The sequence below is a fragment of the Hemitrygon akajei genome, chromosome 3 (genome assembly GCF_048418815.1).
Source record: "Hemitrygon akajei chromosome 3, sHemAka1.3, whole genome shotgun sequence".
In the NCBI taxonomy this organism is placed as follows: Eukaryota; Metazoa; Chordata; class Chondrichthyes; order Myliobatiformes; family Dasyatidae; genus Hemitrygon; species Hemitrygon akajei.
In genome coordinates this window covers 146,032,190-146,059,270 of record NC_133126.1, presented here as the reverse complement: position 1 = coordinate 146,059,270, position 27,081 = coordinate 146,032,190, and the positions used below count along the sequence as shown (strand labels likewise).

The window sequence follows — 27,081 nt, the reverse complement described above, 5'->3', positions numbered from 1 at the left end:
GCATCAGTCCTGAAGCAGGGTGTCAACTCAAAACATTGACTATTCCTTCCACCCCCCCCCCCCCAACAAATGCTGCTCGACTCACTGAGTTCCTCCAGTTTATGGCTCCAGATTCTAAAATCTACATTTTCTTGTCTGACACTTCAACTCTTAGTCATTCTTACCCTCTCATCAGCAATGACTGGATTCTATTTGCCATCACGTTCAACTCACCAGCCTTGATATGACCAAGTGACATCGTCCCATTTCCACCATCTGTACAATCCCATGACAACGATATTCTCTCCTATTACCCATCTCAGCCTAATATGTGCCTATTACCCTTCATCACCTGATTCCACCTATCACCAGCTGTCTCTTGCTCCACCACTTCCCTCCACCTTTCAACTCTGGATATCTCTCCAATTTTTCAATACAGATGAGGAGTCTTTAACCCAAAATGTTGAGTGTTCACTTCCCTCCATAGATGCTGTCTGACCTATATGTCGTAATATCATTTCAATGCTCAATTTCTGTTTAATCTCCAAATCAGTTAAATTCAGGAAAAAAGTGCAAAGTTACTTGTGTTCTGTGTCTTGTATGATTGTTTGCAATTAGATCTAATAGGACAAGAATAATTTATCAGGCTTCCTTCCTGTAAAGCTGAGTCCAGTATAAAATGCATTAGAACCCTTTGTATGTCAGCTTATTGCTTCACCACTGGGCTACCTGGCATGCCCAGCTACAGAGCAGAGAGCAAGGTATGCCATCCTCGGACCTTCAAAACACCTCCGATTTGTGCTTGTACCAATGTATGAGGCCTTCTGAGGCCTGGAATGCTGACAAGAACATAGACCATAAGATAAAGGAGCAGAATTAGTGCGTAGAGCACACCCATATATAAAGTCACTGTAAAGAAAATAAATGCCAAATTCTTACTGACTTTATTGTTTTAATAAACTATTATCATGTATTCAGTAGTGTCACATATATTCAAAACAAAAATCAGAATTTTCATTTTTAAAATTATTACAAATATTGACTATTTCATTTTTTGACCCAGCAAGTACAAGATCTAAAACCAGCAATACATTCAATGGACTTCCAAGGTGATTAAAAATGTGAAGCAATATATATATAAAAGTCTAGTCTTGATATAAAAGAAATCCAGTAAATGTACTATCATCATCATTGCTTGCAAAAACCCCATTCCACTCTCGAGTTATCATCAACCAGATTTCATCATTGGGTTTCAGTTTAAGAATAACCATGCCGGATGCCTGATCTATGTCTTGTCCAAAAATTGCATCTCTGCTCTTCAGGATCCGAATGCTATTTTTTACCAGGCTAATTCTTACAGGTCTACTTCTCACAGTCAAATGATATGAAAACAGGTAAACACCCCCAATACTGCAGTGGAACTTCCCAGTTACTGGATTATAGGCATTCTGGTCATTGTAGAAATCTTTTTCAAATTTTATTGGAGTGCCAACTGGAGGGAATGACTTATTTGGGACCAATCCTACACTAAATGCAGACGGTGTGATTTTTGTATCCTCACCTTTTTGCCCCGGCAAACCCCTTGGCCCACGAGTACCTCTTCTCCCACGTAGACCTCTGCTACCATCTTTTCCTTTTGGTCCTACTAATCCTTTTGGCCCCTGTAATCCTCGGTCCCCTTTGTCTCCCTTTTGGCCTGGACCTCCCTTTTCTCCATCGATGCCATCACTTCCCTTGATGCCATCAATCCCCGGATCCCCCTTTTCACCTTTGTCACCCTTCTCACCTTCTGCACCGGGCTCTCCACGATTCCCCTTCTCACCAAAGTCCCCACACTCTCCTTTCTCTCCTATGTCTCCCCTTTCACCTTTCTCACCCTTTTCTCCTGTTAACCCCATTTTGCCCACATCCCCCTGCTCCCCCTTGTCTCCTTTGGTGCCATTTTCACAGGGTCCTCCTTTGTCTCCTTTGTCTCCTTTAAATCCAGGGAAGCCAATGTTTCCTTTATCACCTTTTGCTCCTTGCTCTCCTGAAATAAAAGCACAAAGATGGATGGTAGAATCTTCTAAGTATTCCGAAGTTTAAAGCATTTGATATGATAATAATATTTAGCACAGTTCAAGCAGAAGAATTATAAACAAACACATAATGAATTTTCTGATATGCTGAGCACATAAATTTAAAAAAAGGAAGAATTGTAAATTGCTGAATTGCATACTTATTTCTTGTACAATTGATCACATTAATCTTATTTTAATTACATACTTTATATTCAATTGGACCAACTTGCATTAGAAGTTTGTGGCATAATACTTGGTGAGAAAGTTTAGTCCGAAGATGAAGCAATCAAATTATTACAGCATCTTAGCCAATGAAGGGCAAATTCAATTAAAATTGAAGAGATAAAATAACATTTAACTACAGGTTATTGTTACAATGTTCTCTATTACAATGACCATTGACCACTATTAAACAAAACAATCTCCTTTATTTCGCTAATGCGGAGTTTTACCAAATAAGTAGCAATGCATTATTTTAGCTTTTCCAGTTTAATATTTAAATTTTGCATGAAGATGATTAACTCTCTGAAATCAGCATTATTGATCTTTCAAAAAATACTGTGGATTATTTATAGTAAGCTATTTACAAGATTATTGTATTTATGGCTTATTGATAACTAATCAATGAAGCAGCCTCTATCATCAGTAACTATGCTCATACAATATCAAAGGGTCGGTACAGTTTGCTAAATTGCTCTGCAATACAATTTTTTCTAAAAGAAGATAATTGCTTTTTTATCTGGCATCTTTCAAATCTCTTTGTCTAATCTTTTTACACTTCAGAAGTTCCATCTTCAATAAGAACCTTCTACAACTGTTCGCAGGAGGAGTGGTGAAGGGATAGGCAGCTGTAACTCCTACAAAGTATGCCTGCTCTCAGGATACTTCTAACCAGCAACTGTGACTGGATCATTCCCTTAATAAGTAATGAACTGAATTTTACTGCACATTCTCTTGAAATCCTCTACATCATGTTATCATTAGATTCTACATCTCTTTTCTCTCAAGAGGTTAAACATTAGTTTTCCATTTAACAACTTAGGAAAGGAATATTTATGCGGATGTTTGCACAGAGTTTCCAGTCAATGTTTACCATGTGCTACACACCTAGTGTGTCATTGTGGTCTCTTAGGAGTCATCCAGCTTGGTCAGTGGTGCTGGGTAGTAAAGCCCAGCTTGTGCCTATGCTAATGTTAGTGTTCCTCCCATCTATTGTCCAACATGGATCAGTAAATTATGGGAGGGCAAGAACTGGTGATCAGAAAGAGTTTTCTTTGCCCATGTTTCATTCTGATGCCCTGAGGCTTCACAAAGCCTGGAATCAATGCTGAGAATTCCTAGGACCACTTCCTTCAGTAAATATGACTGTACAACTACCATTGATGGGTCTGTCTGGTCAATGGGGTAGGACATAACTTCTGATGGCAGGGGTTGGTACATACTGTCACATATGATTCTGTGAGTACGAGTTCCTTGACTAGTGTGTGTGACAGGTTACTCTTCTGTTTGCAGTCAATGACCATTTCATGCTAAGTGATCAATCCATTTTTCTCCTGTTTCAAGGTAGCTGTTTAGGTACAACAGATTTATTTGTTTAATCCATTCAGGGGTTTGTTACAAATCAGTCACAGTGCACTAGGCATAAAGTTAAATACAGTCCATACTGCCTAAGGACAGCTACTTCCCTTTCTTGAAGGGCAGTGAGAGACCAAGATGACTCTGATGATATTCAGCAATGTTTTGCAGGTAGCTCATAAAACTACTAGTAATTCTATTCGATGTACTTCTTCTGAACTACGACTTCAATCTACAGCCTGTAATTTGCATTTAAGAAATGTACTTTTGAACTGTGTCAATGAACTAATAATTTCACAATCTCCAAAAGGATTCATAGAACATAGAAACATAGAAAATTTACAGCAGGTTACAGGCCCTTCGGCCCACAATGTTGTGCCAACCATGTAGCCTACTCCAGAAGCTGCCTAGAATTTCCCTACCGCATAGCCCTCTATTTTTCTAAGCTCCATGTACCTATCTAAGAGTCTCTTAAAAGACCCTATTATATCCGCTTCTACCACTGACACTGGCAGTGCATTCCACACACCCACTGCTCTCTGTGTGAAAAACTTACCTCTGACAATGCCCTTGTACCTACTTCCAAGCACCTTAAAACTATGCCCCCTTGTGTTAGCCATTTCAGCCCTGGGAAAAAGCCTCTGGCTATCCACACGATCAATGTCTCTCATCATCTTATACACCTCTATCAGGTCACCTCTCATCCTTCTTCTCTCCAAGGAGGAAAGGCTGTTCACTCAACCTATTCTTGTGAGGCATGCTCTCCAATCCAGGCAATATCCTTGTAAATCTCCTCTGCACTCTCTCTACAGCACCTGCATCCTTCCTGTAATGGGGTGACCAGAAGTGAACATACTACTTCACCTAGTGTCTAACTAAGGTCTTATATAGCTGTAACATTACCTCACGGCTTTTGAACTCAGTCCCACGGTTGATAAAGGCCAACAGACCATACGCCTTCTTAACAACACTGTCAACCTGTGCAGCAGCTTTGAGTGTCCTATGGACACAGACCCCATGGACGTGCAGTAGCTGAACTTGACTCCTGGGAATGCAGACACTTTGAAGATCAAAATTGGCAAACACAAAGCAGCCATCTCTGGGGCAGACCTCAAGCAAGATTAAAGCATTAAGTCCCAAGAGTGGAAAAAAAAACCAGAGTTCAGCTCCACTACTTGCACTGATTAAAGCGTCGAGGCCCGAGAGCAAAAAACAAAATGGTGTTCAACCCATTCGGATCCTGAGAGCGGAAAACGAATCAGTATTCAACAGCATCTGCCTGCGGTTGACCCATCTCCCTCTCACTACTACCATTGGAAGGTGGGTACAGGAGTACCGGATCCCCACAAGCAGGTTCAGGAACAGTTACTGCCCTGCAGCTATTGGGCTCCTGGGTAAGCTTCAATCGCCCCAGCACTGAACTGACACTGCAACTGTGGACTCATTTCAGGGACCCTGTGGCTGATGTTCTTTGCATTATTTGTTTGTTTTTTATTATTTGCACAGTTCATCATCTTTTGTACATTGGATGTTTGTCGGGCTTTGTGATGTGGGGATTTTTGTGGACTCTGTTGTGTACCTTTGTTTTGCAAGAAGATGAATCTCAATGTTATATATGGTAAATTTATTGCTTGATAATAGATTTATTTTGAACTTTGATGAACTGGTTGGGTTAGTGGTATAATACACGGGTTTTACTGTCCACATTAATGAGCCTACTTTTCAATTCCAGATTACTTAATGAATTTAAATTTCACAACTACCATGTAGGGATCTGAACTCAAGTCTCCGGGCTTATGATGTAGGCCATGGACTTACAGGTTAATTATCTTAATGATAACATCACCATGCATATGGTATACTAGCACCAATGGTTGTAGAAAAGCATTAATTGAAAAATAAGTTAGGGCTCTAATTAGCAGAACTGCCATTTGTGTAGTTTATGATCCATGTCAATATGTTATAGAGGATACAGATTAAGCCAACAGACCTACTGACTTACATGAGGTACAAAACTAGTTTCTGGCATGAGTTGCAAGGAGGATACAGAGAGGCTTCAGGGTAAATGAACAGGTTAAATGAACAAAGCGGATGGAACATAATGTGAAATGGATGAGCTTGTCTCCTTGGTAGAAAGTATAGAAAAATGGCTAAAGAATGAGGCGTTGGTGTTCAAATGGACTTGGGTGCTTTTGATCACAAATCATTGAATGAAAACATACAGTTACAGCGGGCAATTGACAAATCAAGCAATTAGTTAGTTTTTATTTCAAGGAATTTGAGTACAAGAATTAAAACATCTTAATGGAGCTGTCTACAGCCCCGATGAGTCCACACCTAAACTTTCATGTATGCACCCAGACTCGCTAACTGAAGAAGTATATGATTGTAATTGCAGTTGTAGAACAAGGGTTAATTAGATTGATTTCTGGTGTGAACAATTGTTCTCAGAGCAAACTGGAGTCGATTTTAAAAGAATGATATATGATTTTGTTGAAATACATAAAATACTCACATAAAACACATAAAATACAAGAAGTATTTTTCTCCCTGCTAGAAGTAGGGTCCACAGCCTCAAAGTAAAGGGCCAGCCAATCAGCATTGAAGGGCAAACACGAGGAAATCTGCAGATGCTGGAAATTCAAACAACACACACAAAATGCTGGTGGAACACAGCAGGCCAGGCAGCATCTATAAGGAGAAGCACTGTCGACGTTTCAGGCCGAGACCCTTTGTCAGGACTAACTGAAAGGAAAGATAGTAAGAGATTTGAAAGTAGTGGGGGAGGGGAAAATGCAAAATGATAGGAGAAGGCTGGAGGGGGTGGGATGAAGCTAAGAGCTGGAAAGGTGATTGGCGAAAGTGACACAGAGCTGGAGAAGGGAAAGGATCATAGGACGGGAGGCCTCAGGAGAAAGAAAGGGGGAGGGGGGAAGCACCAGAGGGAGATGGAGAACAGGCAAACAACTAAATATGTCAGGGATGGGGTAAGATGGGGTCAGCATTGAAGGAAACTTTTTCACCTGAGTGGTTGTAATCGTTAGAATTCTCTTTCCATGGAGTCTTTGAAGGCTTATCACTGAGAAAATTCAAGACAGGATTGATGAATTTTGAATATTATAAGAATGAGGGGATACAACATTTTTGCAGGTAAGTGGTACAGAGGTAGATTATCAGTTATTAGTTTATATGGGATACAGGGATATGGCATCTTCCAGCAGTTATATCTTATCTTTTATACTTATGAAGTACTTCATTCATCGGGCTTCTGTTTCAATTACTGCTCCATATTCAGCACCATCAATCCCTCACTATTAATTAACAAACTTCAAGACATTGGCCTCTGTAGCTCTCTTTGCTACTGGATCCTTGGCTTCCTTATCGAAAGACCATAGTTAGTGCAGATTGGTAATAACATCTCCTCCTGGTTGACAATCAACACAGGTGCATCTCAAAGATACGTACTGCTTAGCCCACTGCTCTACTCCCTCTGCATTCATGACTGTGTATCAAGGCATAATTCAAACACTATTTATAAATATGCTGATTAAACCACTGTTGTAGGCAGAATTTCAGAAGGCGATAAGGAGGCGTACAGGAGTGAGATAAATCGGTTGAGTGGTATCACAATAACAACCTTGCGTTACACGTCAGCAAGATTGTTGAGCTTAGGAAGCAGAAGTCAGGAGACCATACACCAGTCCTCATTGAGGTGTCAGCAGTGGAAGGAGAGAGCAGTTTCAATTTCCTGGGCGTCAACATCATGGAGGATCTGTCTTGGGACTAACACATTGATGCACCTCAAAGAAGTCATGCATATCAGTGTCTCTACTTCATTAGGACTTTGAGGAGATTTGATATGTCACCAAAGACTCTTGCAAGTTTCTATAGATGTACAATGGAGAGCATTCTGACATGTTGCATCACAGCCTGGTATGGAGCCTCTAATGCAGAGAATCACAAGAGAATGCAGAGAACTGTAGAGCTACTTCCATCACTGGCACAACCCTTCCTGCCATCAGTCCTCAAGAAGGCAGCATCCATTGTTGAAGATCTTCACCATCTGGGTCATGTTCTCTTTGCTTTACTACCATCAAGGAGTACAAGGGCCTGAAGACCCACACTCAGCATTTGAGAACAGCTTCCTCCCCTCTACATCAGATTTTTGAATGATCCACGGACACTGCTTCCTTATTCATCCTTTGCACTATTTATTGATTTTGTAATTCATAGTAACTTTAATGCCATGCTGTATCGCTGCTGCAAAACTGCTAATTTAATGACTACTTCAGTGAGAGTAAACATGATTCTGTTTTATTGTTCTATCGCCTCATCTAGATCCTCAGTTATCTGAATTCCTTTTGACATCTCAATCCAACTAACTAATGCAATTTTCTTCCAGCATATGATAAGGATGAGGGCAAGTGCATGAAGATTATCTTATAGTCATTAGAATGCTATCTTTGGACATTAGAGCAAACACAAAACAACTTGTTAATGACTGTACACTAAAGTTAAAATAGCATAAAAACAATAATTAAGCTCCAGCATACTGATGATTATGATTTTGTTGCAAACTCAAATGTTAATCTAAAACAGTTTTTTAACAACTTTCCTGATTCTTAAAGCAGCCTAGACGTAACCCTCAAGAATTAGCAAGAGCCAAGTTTTCCACCAGCCTGCGTCTGGTCAACTTCAAAGGAAGATTTGCATAAACAAGGAGGAACAGAAAACGTAGAACACTTCCTTAGTTTTAGCAGCCACCTTTCACTGAGGCCAAACATAGACATCAAGATTCAGTGCAGGTTTCATTGTGCCAAATGGCCTTCAGCACCCTGTTTCACTGTTCAATGACCACAACAGGCTTTAATCAGGCTTTAAGTTTACAAAGCTGTAGCAAATACAACTTTGATCAATAGTTCCAAGACATGGGTGAGTTCCAGAACACATGTTGGAAACCTGAAAAGCCAGAACCATCATTTCTCCAGAAGATTCAGAACATATAGTGGGCAGATCACCACGTTTGTATAAGTGTCCCGGTGATGGTCAATAACTCCAGTGTTAAAAATCTGACTATCCAGCATTAATGGAGGGAAACAGCTGGTGCATATCTACTAAAAAAAACGTGTTCAAACCATCAAAAAAAATAGAACATAGAACAGTACTACACAGTACAAGCCCTTCAGCCCACAATGTTATGCTAACTAATATCAACCTAACTCTTCCCTCCCACATAGCTGTCCATATTTCTATCATCCCTCTGCCTATGTAACTGTCTCTTCAATGTCCCTAATATATCTGTCTCTACCACCACTCTTGACAGTGTGTTCCATACACTCACCACTTTCTGTGTAAAAATCCTACCTCAGACATCCCCACCCCCCCCCCCCCATACTTTGCTCTAATCACCTTAAAATTATGCCCTCTCATTTTAGCTATCACTGCTCTGGGAAAAAGGTGCTGACTGTCCTCTTTATTTATGCCTTACATCACTTTATACATTTCTATCAAGTCACCTCTCATCCTCTTTCACTTCAATGAGAAAAACCCTAGCTTTACTCCCTCTAAAGCTTCCACATCCTTCCTATAATGAGACAACCAGAACTGAAAACAATACTCCAAGTCTGGTCTAATGAGGGTTTTCTAGAGCTGCAACATTACCTCATGGCTCTTGAACTCAGTCCCCCGATTAATGAAGACCAACACACTATGTCCCTTCTTAACACCATATTATTAACTTGTGCAGCAACCTTGAGGGATCTGTGGATGTAGAAACCAGAACCCTGCTGTTCCTCCACGCAACTAAGAATCCTACTATTAAATTCAAACACAAGGAAATCTGCAGATGCTGGAAATTCAAGCAACACACACAAAATGCTGGTGGAACACAACAGGCCAGGCAGCATCTATAAGGAGAAGCACTGTCGACGTTTTGGGCTGAGACCCTTCGTCAGGACTCCTCCACCAGCATTTTGTGTGTGTTGCTTGATTCTACTATTAACCTTGTATTCTGCCCTCAAGTCTGACCTTCCAAAATCTACCGATTCACACTTTTCTGGATTGAACTTCATCTGCCACTTCTCAGCCCAGCTCTGCATCCTATCAATGCCCAGTTGTAACCTACAATAACCTATTATATTACCTATAGCCTCCTTCCATCAACCTTTGTGTCACCTGCAACTTATTAACCCACCTTTTTGCTTCTTCATCTCTGTCATTTATAAAAATCACTAAGATCAGGGGTCCCAGAGCAGATCCCTACTGAATGTCAGCCATGGATCTAAATAAAGATGAAATAGGAAACACAGGCAAAAGAAAAGCTCTGAGGTACCCTCAAGATAAACATCAAAAATGTGACAACAATATTTCATAGTGGAAGATGGTGACCAACAGCAAGACTTTCTAGTAAAAACGTTTCAGAGAAGGGATGATCACTTTTGAAGAAACTCAGCTCTCCCTGGTTACAGATAAACATAGAAAATACAGGTAATAATCACTCAGCATTGGTGGACAAATGCTCCCATGTAGTACCACTTCTCCAGTAGATTTACTGCTCAAAAATCAGACTAATCAGTCACCTTTGGGCCTACGAAAATTAAATTGGAGAACAGAGTGACCCAAAGGACTCACTGTTTCTTCGTTATTTGGCAGTAGACAATTAAGGATATCAGCAACTGTTAGATCAACTAAATATTTAATTACAAACAAGAGAAAATGTACAGATGCTAGAAATCTGAGCAACACACACAAAAATGCTGGAGGAATTCAGCAGGCCAGACAGTATCTATGGAAAAGAGTACAGTCAACATTTCAGGCCAAGACGCTTTGGCAGGACTGGAGAAAAAAAAAAGATGAGGAGTAAGTTTAAAAGTTGGGGCAGGAGAAAGAGAAATACAAGGTGATAGGTGAAACTGGGAGGAGGAGAGATGAAGTAAAGAGCTGGAAAGTTGATTGGTGAAAGAGATATAGGGCTGGAGAAGAGGGAGTCTGATAGGGGAGGACAGAAGGCCATGGAAGAAAGAAACAGGGGGAGCTGCACCAGTGGGAGACAATGGGCAGGCAAGGAGATAAGGTGAGAGAGAGAAAAGGGGATGGGGAATGGCAAAGTTCAAAAAATCAATGTTCATGCCATCAGGTTGGTGGCTAACCAGACAGAATATAAAGTGTTGTTCCTCCAACCTGAGTATGGGCTCATCATGATAGTAGCTCTCTCCCCTAACCCACTTTTTAAATCTACTCATCTTTTTCTCTCCAGTCCTGTTGAAGGGTCTCAGCCCGAAACGTCAGCTGTACTTTTTTCCATAGAAGCTGCCTGGCCTGCAGAGCTCCTCCAGCATTTTGTGTATGTTACTTAAATATATAATTATCCAGTTTGCAAAAGTTATAGCTTGATAGAAACACCAGAATATAGAGACATGAATAAATAAAAAAAATGGATACCAAATGAACAAAACTAAATTTCATAGAGATCCCCCAGTCTATGTCGATTCTCACTAATGTAGAGGAGGCTGCATTCGGAGCATTGGATACAGTAGATGACACCAGCTGATTCACATGTGAAGTGTTGCCTCATCTGGAAGGACTGCTTGGGGTCCTGAGTGGAGGTGAGAGTAGCGATGAATGGGCAGGTGCAGCATTTCTTCCTCTGGGTATTAGGAGGGGTATTAGTGGGGAGTGATGAATGGACAAGGGAATCACAGAGGGAACGATCACTGCAAAAAGCAGAGAGTGGTGTGTGCAGGTAAATATGGGTTTGATGGTAAGTTTCAGTTGAAGATAATGGAAGTGTAGAGAGTGGTGTGCTAGGTGCAAAGGCTCATGTAGTGGATAAGTGTAATGGTATTCCTCTAAGTGCAGTGGGAAGGTGGATGAGGGCAGATATCCAGTAAATAGAGGAGATATGGATGAGGGTAGCATCAATGATGGAGGAAGGAAAACCCAGCTCTTTGAAAGAGGACATCCCTGATATCTTGAAATGAAAAACCTCTTTTTAGAAACAGGTGCAGTGGAGTCGAAGGAAATGAAAAATGGAATTGGCGTTTTTACAGGAGACCGAATGTAAAGAGTTATATTCAAGGTAGCAGTAAAAGTTAGTAGGTTTATAAAAGATATTGGTAGGTCGTTTGTCTCTAGAGATGGAGGCAGAGAAATTGACAATGGTGTCAGAAATGAATCAAGTGAATTTATGGACAAAGTGGAGTCAGACCTTCATGTCTACCATTTATTACAAACAAAATGCCTCTAATTAAATACATCAGTTAATATTATTTAAAATGCAGCACTTTAATGGATATTTCATCAAAGTTTTAGATGATATATGATGATCTTGTGATTGGATCTATTACAAACCTTCGTAAGTATACATAGTATCTTCATTACCATACCTTTCTCCCCTGGTTTTCCTATAAATCCTGGAAGACCATCAAATCCATCCAGGCCACGGTCTCCTTTTGATCCTAAACACAAGAATGTCTTATTTTAAAATGTGCTCATTAGATATTTAGTTTTAGGAAACAGAATTTGTTCTTATAAATGGCATCATATATCAACATTCCATAATAAATAACCACACCAAAACAATTATAAGTTCTCAATAGGAGACATTCATTAATATAGAATTCCTTCTGGAAACACTCTGAGGGAGAAACTGGGTCACACTTGAAAGTATGGCCAAGAGCTGTGGATGTATAGATAATCTTAGCCAAATTACCCAAGAGCACATTGCATCTGAAGTATAACCACATGTGTATTATTACATCCATAGCACCCAGCCTGTGTTAACCATGCTTCTTATTCACAGAGGAACATTTTCTCACAAGTGTGACCTGTGCTTCAAGCTGTGAGCTGTGATGCATGTCCACAGATTCACACAATGATTCACAAAACTGAAATACATGGTCAGTTGGTCCAGCATAGCTCTGAGAATGAAACTCTGTCTGACAGGCCTCAGCATGGCATGTAGTGAACCTTAACCCTCATGGATATTTGTCCTCAGTTGAGTGAACCTTGAACCTTGAAGCTATTTAGACTCTAGCAGAACAGGATTCTCATGGAAACAGCCTTTTCCTTATTCCATCTTCTCCTTAAAAACCATAAGATCATTAAACATAGGAGCGAAATTAGGCCTTTTAGCTCTATTGAGCATGGCTGATTTATTTTCCCTCTCAACCCCATTCTCCCGCTTTCTAATGATCTTTGATGACCTTTCTAAACAAGAACCTATTGACCTCTGTTTTAAATATGCCCAATGACTTGGCTTCCACAGTCATAACTGGCAATGAATTCAACAGATTTATCACCCTCTGGCTAAAGAAGTGCCATCTCATTTCTGTACTTCCATTCTGAATCTGTTCCATTTGTTCCTAGATTCTCCCACTATTTGAAACATCCTCTCCATGTCTTTTCAGTTTGAGTCATTCAATATTTGGTTGGCTTCAATGAGATCCCTCCTCATTCTTCTAAACTCCAGCAAGTACAGGCCCAGAAGCAACAAACATTCCGCATATGTTAACCCTTTCATTCCTGGATCATTGCGATCTTTACTGCCATCTTGGATTTGTGCTCCTTCCTCCTCCTCCATGTTTCTCTGGAGAGCCAGAAGAACTTCCAGCATGGTCCCAATTTTTTGTACAAGTAAAACTCCCTTACATCCCAGCTGCCTTTTCTACTTTGATAGTTCCCTCCCGTGCAGTTCTATAAGTAACCAGAAAAATAATTACATTTGAAAAACTCTTTAAATAATGTAGTTGATACATTTACCTACTGGTTAGGCCATATTCCCTGTATATAGATTAAACATTGGCTTTGCCCAGTTTGACAAGGAAAATATCAAATCAGTGACACACAAGAGTAGATGTCAAATATTTACATGCTGCTTATGCAACACATTCATTAGCAAACTAATCAAGGTGATGAGCAGCTCAAGAAAACTACAAGTGAATGCTTCAAGGTCAATGCAAAGTCCATGTCAAACCTGTCCATTCAAAGCTCTAATTATTTTAATGCATTGGTATCAAAAGGACATCGATTGATCAATTCTTGGACTGAGGAAATTCATGCTTAGCTTACCTTTTTCTCCCTCTGAACCCTTTATGCCAGGTAGCCCTGGGGACCCAGGTAAGCCTGTTAACCCCTGATCTCCTTTCTCGCCCTGTGTCCCTATTAAAGGAAAGGGAAACAATCAAGTTTTGTGTTGAAGGTAACAAAGTAATTTTGTGATCTCATTGCCAGACCAAGTAGAGAATTTCATCATGTTATACCTATGAAATATGAATGTCATTCGGCAATGTTGGAAGGGACTTAATTACTGCTGTTTTATAATACCTTTCACAACTTACATCTCAACATGCCCAACAAGCGTCTTGCAGAAACAAAGTGTGGGTGGTCAAGTTTTACTGAGATCATGCAGCCATCTCACAGCTCCAAAATGGGACCCCTTTCACTCACCTAACCTTCTTATTCTGGATTTTCCCCCTTCCCTTCCAGTCCTGATGCAGAGACTCAACCCAAAATGTCAGCTGTTTATTCCCCTCCCGAGTTACTGCGGCATTTTGTGTGTGTTATCCAGTTCCCTGAATTCAGTTGTAATCTCCGATGTTCTCAGTGCAGAGTTTATGCAATTTGCCTGAGACTGTGTGGACTTCCCTGACGTGCTCTAATTTCCTCCTACACCCCAAAGACATATTGACCATTAGGTCAATTGGTTACCATAAATTACCTCTAATGAGGCAGCTAGTGAAAGGATCAGGAGTGTGTGTGAGAGAATAGGCTACAGGGAAGGAATGGGATTGCTCTGAGAGCTGATAGATACTTGAAGAGCCAAATGCAGAAAAAAAAGAAAAAAATTCAAATCTTTGAGTCCTGCTCTTGCATATAGAACAGTGTCTGATCATTTACACTTATACCGAAATATTCTAAAAGATATGGCTTGAGGAATTCATCTATGTTTTAAATTTAACAGCATTTTTACTTTTTGCCTTAGCATTATGGAAGGGGTGGGATCTAATTATTGTGATCATTTTGGCAGCTGCCAGGGAGCTGAATCCACAAAGAAAGGACGACGATTCAGAAACCAAATGCCAGCACGATGACATTGAAGAGCGAATGCTCAAGGGAAGAAGCAGATTGGAGATTGCAACACATTAAGTGATCAATAAATACAATATTAATAGTAACTTTCATGTTGAGTTAATGGTGCAGAGGGATCTCAATCTTCTGGAACTCACCAATGAAACTATAGCAAAAACACATTGGCGCATCACAGGAGATAAGCTGACAACCGATTATTAATATTGTATTTATTGCTTTATCTATGGAAAGTTTATTATCATAATTGTTACTAATGGAGAACATGCTGTATCTCCATTAGCATGTTGGAGTAAATTACTGCTGATTATAGGATTATGCACTACATTGATGAACTTTGGGCATGCTCCCTCAGTCGCCGAATTTGGCAGCTTTCCACAGCCACATTATGACGGGCGCTGCTTCGGCAGAAGTGTCGGATCTGGAGGTAGCTGCAAGAGAGAAGGGTGGATCATCAGAATGAGCATCTCTGTAGGAGGCTGCGGACTGAACATCATTGTCTGAGAAGGAGTGATGTAATAACTGGTTAGTGGGTTTCCACGGCCTCCCAGAAGAAGACATGCTGCCTGCTAGGTGTAAACATGCTGGATCAAACTGACTGTTGCATCTCGAAAACATCTAATGACTTGTTAAGACAATTGAATAAATGCACTGCAAAACCTTTGGGGTGTACCATCCAGAACACTGCTCCCCCGACATCAGGAAATTAATGGGTTGAATCTAGCAGATGGTTTGCTGATGACTCCATAAGGACTGGACAAGTAGCTAAAGTGTGCATGTTATTGTACTCCAGATATTAGTGCCTGTGCACTGCAATTCAAAATAATAAAATGTGTCTCAGTTTATATTATTTGAACTTGAAAACACAATGTTGCAGATCATTTCTGCTTAAATATCAGTTTTAGACATAGGTATTTAACCTGTGGCTCAGACAAATGACTAAATAAATGTAAATTGAATTTTATATAGAAAATGCTAGAAGTGTTAAATGGGTCAAGCCCAAAGATTTTCAAAACCTCGTTTGTTTATTCTCTTTCCCCTTGCCAACAAAGAACAAGAGAATAAATATTTTTCTCTTCTAATAAAGGGCTATGGAATTGAAAGGTTAACTGTTTTTTCCCCACAGATGCTGCCTGACCTGCTGTTTCCATCATTCTCTATTTTTATATCAGATTTCCAGGATCTGCAGTTTTTTTTTACTTTCTCATTAATACAGCTGCTTCTTGGATCTTTAACATGCTTTAGAATAAGTGGTATGTCTGTAGAATAAATGGTATATCTTTAGTCACAGGCAGGCAACTTCATGCTGTATTTCTGAGCAGCAGACTGTCACTGTGATTATTCACATTTATTCCCGTTTGCTCTCAACCTAAGTTCATATAATGAAAAGAACTTGCTTTCCACCCACTTTTGGAATTTGCTTAATGTTGTCATGGCATTTTCAACATAATTTATGGCAAATATAAGAACAAAGGTCAAAGCTTCCCACAATTTTTAATGAGCTTAGACCAAGGTAAAGATAGTCATGCTTCTATAATACTAGTAGTTCAAATATGATATCAATATTATTTGCAGCATTGTGCAGATGTCATGAAATTTTGATGCTGCCCTCTACTCTTCAAGGGGTAGGAGCAAGGATTAACTTTATTAGACACAGAACATTCTCAAATTAATGTTTGAGCATAGTCTGAGTACAGAGAGGAAATTAAGAACCTGGTGGCATGGTGCGAAGACAATAACCTGTCCCTCAATGTCAGCAAGACGAAGGAATTGGTTGTTGACTTCAGAAGGAGTAGCGGACCACACGACCCCATCTACATCGGTGATGCGCAGGTGGAACAGGTCAAAAGCTTTAAGTTCCTCGGTGTGGATATCACAAATGACCTGACTTGGTCTAACCAAGCAGAGTCCACTGCCAAGAAGGCCCACCAGCACCTTTGCTTCCTGAGAAAGCTGAAGAAATTTGGCCTGTCCCCTAAAACCCTCACTAATTTTTATAGGTGCACTGTAGAAAGCATTCTTCTAGGGTGTATCACAACCTGGTATGGAAGTTGTCCTGTCCAAGACCGGAAGAAGCTGCAGAAGATCATGAATATAGCCCAGTACATCACACAAACCAATCTTCCATCCTTGGACTCACTTTACACCGCACACTGTCGGAGCAGTGCTGCCAGGATAATCAAGGACATGACCCACCCAGCCAACACACTTTTCGTCCCTCTTCCCTCTGGGAGAAGGTTCAGGAGCATGAAGATTCGTACTGCCGGATTTGGGAACAGCTTCTTTCCAACTGTGATAAGACTGCTGAACGGATCCTGACCCGGATCTGGGCCGTACCTTCCAAATATCTGAACCTGACTTGCATTACCTTACCTTACCGCCATCTTAATAATGCCCTTTTCTATTTTCTAATTACTATTTATAATTTAAATTTTTATTATATTTAATTTGATTTGTACTTCAGGGAGCACGAAGCGCAGAATCAAATATCACTGTTTTGATTGTACGCTCTAGTATCAAGTGTTTGGTGACAATAAAGTAAAGTAATATCCCATCTAAGGCTAGAATACGTGATAACCTCTGTGTGTATAACATTCTCTGATGAGCTCTATCAGATTTGACATTAGTTGAAGTAACCACACCACTCTATTTATTTTTGCCCATTACTTCCAGTCATGGAATCTGTTTTAAAAAGTCAGTCTATACAATAAAGAGATGACAAAGATAGCTGTTATTAAGCAGAGAAAATTCAAGATGATACTCTTTTTCAATTGAAAAAAATGTTTTATTCTTTATGTGACTCATTTTTTAAAACTAATCTCAGCCTGTTTGACATTAAGTGATAAAAATGAGAAAATATCACAGGTATACTTCGGTTTCCTGAGCATCAAAATGCAATTAGCTTTTGACTTAGACTGATGTTTCTACTTGTACATTTCAACTCCAAAGAAGATTGATTAGGTGTTCTCATCTTATGATTTGTAAAGAAAGAAATAATTGTTGAAGAAAATAATGAATGGAAACTGAGTACATTGTCATAGTCAGGTGTAGAATGTGGATCCATTAAAAATATCAAATGATAATCAGTAATTGTCACTTAATTGGCCTTCAAGGACCCGACATCACAGCTAGATTCAGCAGGCTAGTTCCACTGCCAGTTTTCATTTCAGCTGAAAGTGCATTCCAGGGATGCAGTGCGTGAAGAACTGGGTGTACCAGTTGGGCAATTGGTTTCTTATTCAGTGCTATTGATCCATAAAATGTCAATTTGACCAGCCTTAAGGAAAAATGGTTTAAGAATAGAACAAAAAATCATTAAGGTACAGAACAACAAGTGTTCATCCATAAAGGCTGTGACAAAGCTGATTTACCACAATGCTTTCATTAAGTTATAAATATGTTAATAGAAGAATGGCAATAAAATTAGTTGCAGAGTACATTTCATAGCAGCAAATCAATCATAAAACTACTGAAGCCAGCTCTGTCTGCGGTCTTTGCTTTATGAGAATGCTATTTCTGGTATTCCTAAACTCAGAGCACTAGTGACCAAAATAATGCAGAACAATTCGTACCGAAGTATAGGTGAGCATCACCCTATCCTGAGCCAACTACGTTGACATCACAGCCAGGTAAGCTCGCCAGCACCTCTGCTTCCTCAGGAGACTAAATAAATCTGAAATGTCCCCTTTGGCCCACTAATTTTTATCAATGCACCACTGAAGGCATCCTAGCTGCATGCATCATGGCTTGGTATTGCAACTGCTCTGCTTGTGATCACAAAAAAACTTCAGAGAGCAGTGGACACAGCTCAACACATCTTGGAAACCAGACTCCTCCTTATGAATTCTGTCTACAGATTTCCTGCCTCAATAAAACAGCCAGCATGATCAAAGACAACACGCTCCCTGGGAACTCTCTCTTCTCCTTTCTCCCATTGGGCAGAAGTCAAGTCAAGTCACTTTTATTGTCATTTCAACCATAACTGCTATGTACAGTACATAGTAAAAATGAGTCAATGTTTTTCAGGGCCAAGATGTTACATGACACAGTACAAAAACTAGACTGAACTATGTTAAAAAAAAAGAGAGAAAAAAACAACTACACTAGACTACAGACCTACCCAGGACTGCACAAAGTGCACAAAACAGTGCAGGCATTACAATAAATAATAAACAGGACAATAGGGCAGTAAGGTGTCAGTCCAGGCTCTGGGTATTGAGGAGTCTGATATCTTGGGGGAAGAAAATGTTACGTAGTCTGGTTGTGAGAGCCCAAATGCTTTGGTGCCTTTTCCCAGACAGCAGGAGGGAGAAGAGTTTGTGTGTCCTTCACAATGCTGTTTGCTTTGCGGTTGCAGCGCGTAGTGTAAATGTCTGTGATGGCGGAAAGAGAGACCACGATGATCTTCTCAGCTGACCTCACTATCTGCCTGAAAAAAGCTTGAAAGCATGTACAACCAGGGTGAAAGATAGATTCTACCCTGCTATTATAAGTCATTGATTTCCAGTACAATAAGTCATTGATTTCCAGTACAATAAGATCGACTTTTAACCTAAATCTCATTACGAACCTGACACCTTATTATCTGCCTACACTGCACTTCCTCCGTAACTCTAAAACTTTATTCCAAGAGATCCTGCAGATGCTGGAAATCATGATCAGCACACACATGCTGATGAAGGATATCAACCCAAAATATCATCTCTTCATTTCTCTCCGTGTATGTTGTCTGACCTGTTGAGTTCTTCTAGCATTTTGTGTATGTTTCTCACACTTTGTTCTGCACTGTGTTATTGTTTGTCTTGTACTATTTCAATACACTTATAATAAATTGATTCATAGTATATGAACAGTGTGCAAAGCAAGTTTTCTTGAGCACCTCAGTATGTTTGACAATAATAAACCAATTTATAAATTTGCCTCCTGCATGTTTTCAGATTTTCCTTTGTGGTGAAGCAAATTCACAGCCGTTATTGATAGTGATGGAGGTAAAGGTGGTATTGCACACCAGCTCTAAAGATTTACTAGACATTTCAATCATTGTATCATATTTACCTGCTTCACCTGGTTCCCCTGGTTCACCCTTTTGTCCTGGTACAGGGGGGCAGCAATCACAGCAGTTAAAAAAGAACTCATCTGAATCTATAGTAAAATTCCCACTATCTTCAAACGGAGGTACTGTTGGGAAGGTGTCAAATAAACGTAGAGATGTTGATTTCAATGTGGCACTTTCAGAGGAAAGATCTGAATTATCAGTACCAAGTTCTTCAGCAGGTACCGTTGAGGTTGGAAATAGAGCTCTTGAAAAACCGTCATCTTTCTTGAACTCCTCTTTTGCTGCCCCTTGTGCTACGAAGAGGAACAATAGCAGTTTTGTGTGCCATGAAAGGCTAAACATTTTTCCAGCTGAAAACAAAGAATTCCAGAAACTATTATAACTTTGTTTGCATTGCTAGAAGAACTTCTAATATAAAATGCTTAAATATAAATAGACTACAAAATCATTTTGTTCAATGATTGTACATCATCTTAATACTTTTCGAAGTTTGGCAACACATCCATCATCTTTCCTCAACTAATGACATGAATTTGATAGTACTTAACAGGTAACAAAGTCAATTACCCAGAACTATGTGTGTTTATTCATAAACACTACATACAATTAAAGCTGTCACACACACTCCTATTCAATAGTGATGACGGTTAAACAGTCAGCAAAGCGTAAATGTGCAACCTACTTAAAAATGGTGAAAGGAAGATAGGTGTTATTTTTGCACCACACAAGAAAATTTAGTGTCCTGGATTCTGTTAGTTAATTATAAATTTAATATGGCTTACCATTCAGAATGTCTTACCACAATGTCCTAATTTCTTTATCAATTTACAAAAGAACAATAAATATCCTTCGCAAAACATTTGAAATTATTAAAGAGCTTGTTATTTTTGTTTAAACTATCAAAGATTTTACCATTCTAAATATTATACCATGATGTTCTTTTATTATTACCAATTTGCAAATTTTCTGTTTTACATACAGTAACCTGATGCAATAAACCGGTATAGATCTATTACTTCGCCCATTATAGATGTATGTTGGATGAAGTAAGACGTAACAAACTTCATTTTCAGATATGCTGACCCACCAGTCTAAAACTTCAACAGAAAGCACACAAAATCAGAATTTTCTATTTAATAATACAGTGGATCACAAATTTTTCTACAGCAAAAGAATGTTGCAGGTGGCAATGTTTTTGCAATTTTCAGCTGAATGCTAGCTTTATGTGAGCGAAGTATATACCTGTTTACCAAGGATCCTTCATATACAGATATATTCGCCATATACATTTACATGTATTAGGAATTAGTTGTGGAGTGCCGGCACAACATGTAACAAAAATAAACAACATTCAACAGTCATAAAAAATAAAAAATTCTGGATAAAGGTAAAAATAAAGAATAAAAACAAGTTAGAGGTTTAAGTACCGATATGAACTAAATAGTATCTGAGTACCATCATGTATTTACAATGTAAACAGAATTATAAAAAGTGGTTTAAAGTATTTACACTGCACTGCATTGACTGAGATGATAGGTAAAGCAGGGAGGGCAGTTCTTCCAAACTGTATAACATTTTAAGCACAACGCAGTCATAATGTCAAAAAAAGCTTATCTTAAAAGAAATGCTGTTGTTTCCTTCTGGAAAAATAACATAGAATTTTTTTTGAAAGAGTAATTCAGCTCAATTACCTATTGAGAAAAAAATCCAGACATTCATATTTGTGCCTTAAATTTTTGCCTAATTCAAAATGCAACCTCAACTGACTTTCAAAGAACAATGCCACTTATTCTAATGAAAAATTTCTTCTACATCTTAATTTTTTGGGTATGAAGAATCAGATTAGATCTTAATTTCCTGAGCTGCAAAATGTACTTGACTGCTGAAGTGTAGAGAGATGCAACAACTTAATAACAACTACGTCCTGCCTGGAAGGTGGTGACCAGTTGCATTCCACAGAGTTTGGTTCTGGGCTCAGTGCTCTTTGTGAATTTTATAAATAACTTGGAGTAGTTGGAATGGGAAGTAAGTAAATTTGTAGATGTGTTGTGGACGGTGTAGATGGATGTCAAAGGTTATAACAGGAATGATCTTTCAAGGAACACTAGATTCTAGAATGGTTGCAGAAACTGGAAAATCGCAGATGTCTCTCTATTCTTCAAGAAGGGAAAGAGGCAGAAGAAAGGAAACTATAGGCCAGTTAGTCTGACTTCAGTGGTTGGGAAGATATTGCCATCAATTATTAAGGATGAGGTTTCAGTGTACTTGAAGGCACATGATAAAAAAGGCCATAGTCAGTATGGTTTCCTCAGGGAAAAATCTTGCCTGACAAATCTGTTGGAATTCTTTGAAGAAATAACAAGCAGGATAGACAAAGGAGAATCAGTTGATGTTGCATGCTTGGATTTTCAGAAGGCCTTTGAGAAAGTGCCATACATAACTCTGCTTAACAAGCTATGAGCCCATGGTATTACAGAAAAGGTTCTAGCGTGAATAAAGCAGTGACTGATTGGCAGGAGGCGAAGAGTGGGAATGAAGGGAGCCTTTTCCAGTTGGCTGTCTGTGACTAGTGGTGTTCCACAGGGTTCTGTGTTGGGACTGTTTCTTTTTATGCTTAAGTCAATGATTTGAATGATCAAACTGATGGCTTTCTTGCAAAGTTTTCAGACAATATGAAGATAGGTGGAAGGCCAGGCAGTTTTGAGAAAGAAGAGAAGCTACAGGAGGACTTAGATTAGGAGAGTGGGCAAAGAAATGGCAGATGGAATATAGTGAGAAATGAAAAGGTTGACTACTTTCTAAATTAAGAGAAAATGCAAAACACCAAGCATAAAAGGACTTGAGAACGCTTGTGCAGGACTCCCTAAAGTTTAATTTGTAGGTTGACTCTCTGGTGAGGAAGGCAAATGCAACATTAGTATTCATTTCAAGAGGATTCAAATATAAAAGCAAGGTTGAAATATTGAGACTTTATAAAGTGCTGGTGAGGCCTCACTTGGAGTCTTGTGAGCAATTTTTGGCTCCTTATCTTGGAAGGAATCTGCTGAAACTGGATAGGGTTCAAAGGAAATTCACAAATATGATTCCAGGATTGAATGGCTTGTTATATGAAGAGTGTTTGATGGCCCTGGGCTGTATTCACTAGAATTCAGAAGAATGAGGGGTGACCTCATTGAAACCTATCAAAAGGCCTTGATAGAGTGGATGTGGAGAGGATATTTCCTATGCTGGGAGAGCCTAAGCCTAGAGGACAGAAGCCTCCAGAATGTAGGGACGTCCTTTTAGAAAGGAGATGAGGAGAAATTTCTTTAGCCAGAGAGTGGTGAATCTTTGCAATTCTTTGCCACAGGCAGCTATGGAGGCCAAGTCTTTATGTATATTTAAGGCAGAGGGTGATAGATTCTAGATTGGTCAGGGCAGGAAGGGATATGGGAGAAGGTGGGAGATTGGGGCTGCAAGGAAAATTGGATCAGCCATAATGAAATGGTGGAGCAGACTCAATGGGACATATGATCTAATTCTGCTCCAATATCTTATGGTCAAACAGGACATTGATTGGATGCAGATCTGGGCTGAAAAGTGGCAGATGGAATTCAATCTGGAAAAGCATGATGTGATGTTTTAGAAGGTTGAAGTCAGAGTGCAAGGTTAACAGCAGGATTGATAGCATCCTGGAGGAACTCCAGAACCTTGGAATCCATGTCTATAGACCCCTCCAAGTTGCTATGCAAGTTGATAGCGTGGTTAAGAAGGTGCATGGTGTGTTGGCTTTCATTATTCTGGGGAATGAGTTCAAGAGCTATGAGGTAATGTAAGACTTGGGTTAGATTACACTTGGAGTATAGTGTTCATTTCTGGTTGCCTCATTATCAGAAGGATGTAGAAGCTTTAGAGAGGGTGCAGAAGGGATTTACCAGGATGCTGCCCAAATTCGAGAGCCTGTCTTATGTGGAAAGGTTGAGCAAGTTAGGTCTCTTCTCTTTGGAGGGAATTAAGAGAAGGAGTGACTTGATAGAGGTGTGTAGGATGATAGGAATCATAATCAGAATCAGGTTTAATATCACTGGCAAATGTCATGAAATTTGATGCTTTGCAGCAACAGTGCATTGCAATACATGATAAAAACTGTAAATTACAATTCATTGTCCATTCAGAAATCAGATAGCAGAGGGGAAGAAGACAAAATAATGAGTATGCGTTTTCAAGCTCCTGTACCGCCTTCTTGATGGTAACAATGAGAAGAGGGCATCAGTTGGGTCATGGGGTCCTTAAAGATGGACATTGACTTTTGGAGGCATCACCTTTTTGAAAGTATCCTGAAAGTTAGGGAAGTTAGCATCCCTGATGGAGCTGGCTGAGTTTACAACCTTCTGCAGCTTTTTCTGATCCTTTGCAGTCGAGACCTATTACCAGACAGTGATGCATAGAGAGATAGCCTTTTTCCCAGGGTGTAAGAGGCTAATATGAGGGGGCACTATTGGAAGAAAGTATAGGGGTGTCAGAGATAGGTTTAGTTCACAGTAAGTAGTTGGTGTGTGGAAAGACCTGCCAGATGTAGTGAAAGAGGCAGATACATTAGAGAGATATAAGTGGCTTTTAGGTAAGCACATTGATGAAGAAAAATGGAGGGTTGTGTGGGAGAGAAACATTAAATTAACCTTGAAATAAATTAAAAGATTAACATTGTGGGCAGAAAGGCCTGTACTGTGCTGTATTGTTCTATGTTCTATGTTCATGATCAGAAGTATTTAAATAAGTTTGTAAATAATATGTATTTCTAATAAACAAAAAATGTGATGGGGGCAGCCAACAAGTGGTGCCATGCTTTCAGCTCCACAGAGCGTAACCCGCAACTTACCAACCGCAACCCATACATCTTTGAAATATTGGAGGAAGCTGGAGCACTTGGAAGAAACACATGCAGTCATGGGGAAAGCATACAACAACGGTAGGAATTGTATCCATCTTGCTGTGCTGCCCATTAGTGTGTGATATAATCACAGAATTCTGGTCAAGTTCCATTTCCTAAAATTTACATTTATATATTTGGAAAATAAGTGTTATAATTAATTGTAATGCATTAAGTGTTTATCTATTTAACCTTATCATCATTATTTGTTAATTGATGAATTATTCACATTATAGATTAATAAGTGTATCAATCTGGTGTGGGAATAGTTCAGTAAAAGCACAAAATATGTTATTTCAAAGAACATTCATTAACATCCTATTCAAAAGTGAACAGGGAGAAACTAATTATTCACCATTTGCTCTTGATTGTTGATTTTTGGTCGTACGTCTTCTAGCAGAGCAAAGCAATAGCCAAACTCAGATATCACTAAACAGTTCTCATTTCCACTTGTATAAAATGCAATAGGAAGACATAAACAGACTCACTATTGTTCCAAACACTTAGCGGTACTGTACATCTATACTAGTGCAATATTTTAATGACAAAGGATTATTTTCTCTTCATTGTGGTAACCAAAAACCAACAGTTATCCAATAACAACTCAAGTCTTTGTTACAAATGTAACTTAAGTATTTTGTAACTCTGTTCTTTTGGTTCATTAAAACCACTGAAATCAAATATCCATTGCTTCTTTTGCACAGCAACAGCGTTTAAAGTTTCTTATCACTCCAAAGTTAATTTCAGCATTGTTAAAAGCCTAAGATTCAGTGTCAAATGTCATCTTTAAATGGTATTCATATGATAACAAGCAATAAAATTGATACTTCATAAAATTTATGAGGATTACCATTAGTTTTTCTTGAACTGGAAATGTTGCACATAAAAAGCAAAGTATTAACACTTTTATTCTTGGTTGTGTTGAGCAGTCAAAAAAATGTGTTATTGGTCTATTTTTCCATTAATCCTAAATAAAGACCAGAAATATTGCACCTCAGCATTTATATCTGCAAAAAAACTATTTTTAATCACAAACTTCTACCATTAATAATGTTGTAATAAATAATTTCAATACCTGCTGTTGATTACTGTGTATCATTTGAGTCTGAAAATCATATTTTCTTTGGGCGTCACAACACCAAAGAATATACCAAGGTTAAATGTTCTACAATTTATAAGCAAAAGAGTGAAGGCATCATCAACAAAACATTCTGACATACCTTCCGTGACACTTTCTTTACCATTTATTCCAATCATCCAGCATCAGTTCGGTACATGCGGTATATTGCTTACACTCGACAATTTATTTACTAATTATCTTTCCCCAGGACCAATGACAATGTAAGAGGTTGTTTTTATTCAGAAACGGGATTGGCTGCTTTTTTGAATGTTCTTCTAAACTCCAATGATGAGGCAGAAAGTAGTTCCTCTATTTTAACTGAAATATTTTGCATTTCAATGACTTCTTGGTGTTCCTTTTAGTTCTTTAAAATGGGATTCAGCTAATTAGTTATATAACTACATCTCAAAAGAATGTTTTGTTACAATTTAGAATAAAATATTTCAAAGCTAATAAAACTTCACAAAACAATCAGTCAAAGCTTTTACAGTACGTTATTCATTTAGGATCATTACTGTCATTATAGTAAATCACACAGTTATTTGATTTGCTCAGATTAATACAAGTCTGAAATAATTAATGTCCAAAAAATGAAGTCTGGAATTTCATTGAAGCTAGAAACGTACAGGTAATATTTTAGTATTAATTGCTACAATATAGAAACATCTTTCAGATTTTAAAAGAGAGAAAAAACAATTTGAAAGCTTTTGATTTTGCTGGTCAAAGCCAAATCAAAAATCACCCTAGGATCCTGGAAAGTGAGAAATGTAATCAACCTTGATTTTAGATGAAAATGGGTTAATTTGTGGTGTTATTGGAAGTTGTGGGTTGGTTAATTTTAAAAGGCATTTGCAAACTTTTATCTTGTGGTTGCAGTGTATATGAATTTTGTGGAGAGGCAGACTCAACAATCTATTGTAAATGTAATGTAATATAACAGTATTAATGGGCTCTTTTGAAAATGCACCATCAGGGTAAACTTGAACATACCAATACATGGATTAATTTCCACTGACTATTTTGATACTAACAGGTATTTGAAAAATATCTTCTCATGAAACACAAATATATCAAGTATCAATCCAAGTCTTAGTAATAAAGGAAATACAAGCCATCCAGAATGTTTATGTATATTAACTTTCTGATGTTGTTTTAACTTCTGCTAGAAGTAAAATATCATATGTTCAAGATTATTGTATTTTCAAAGCAAAGAGATGCTGAAAGGTTGCAGTGAGCTTAGACGGTGGTGTATTCAGTTTGCTGTTTATAAGATGCTCAGAGCTGCATTTCTCCAAAA

General features: G+C 38.8%; 1 protein-coding gene across 1 annotated transcript; it reads right to left on the bottom strand.

Annotated features, from left to right (window-relative positions):
- Positions 1-1,067: 1,067 nt before the first annotated feature.
- LOC140724179 (uncharacterized) lies at positions 1,068-25,937 on the bottom strand. Its single transcript, XM_073038666.1, has 5 exons — positions 25,885-25,937; positions 19,755-20,105; positions 13,683-13,772; positions 11,999-12,070; positions 1,068-2,008 (listed from the first exon to the last, which is right to left on the bottom strand). Exons 1-5 carry the CDS (start codon positions 25,919-25,921, stop codon positions 1,125-1,127), a joined length of 1,434 nt encoding a protein of 477 aa, XP_072894767.1. The 5' UTR covers positions 25,922-25,937; the 3' UTR covers positions 1,068-1,124.
- Positions 25,938-27,081: the final 1,144 nt, after the last annotated feature.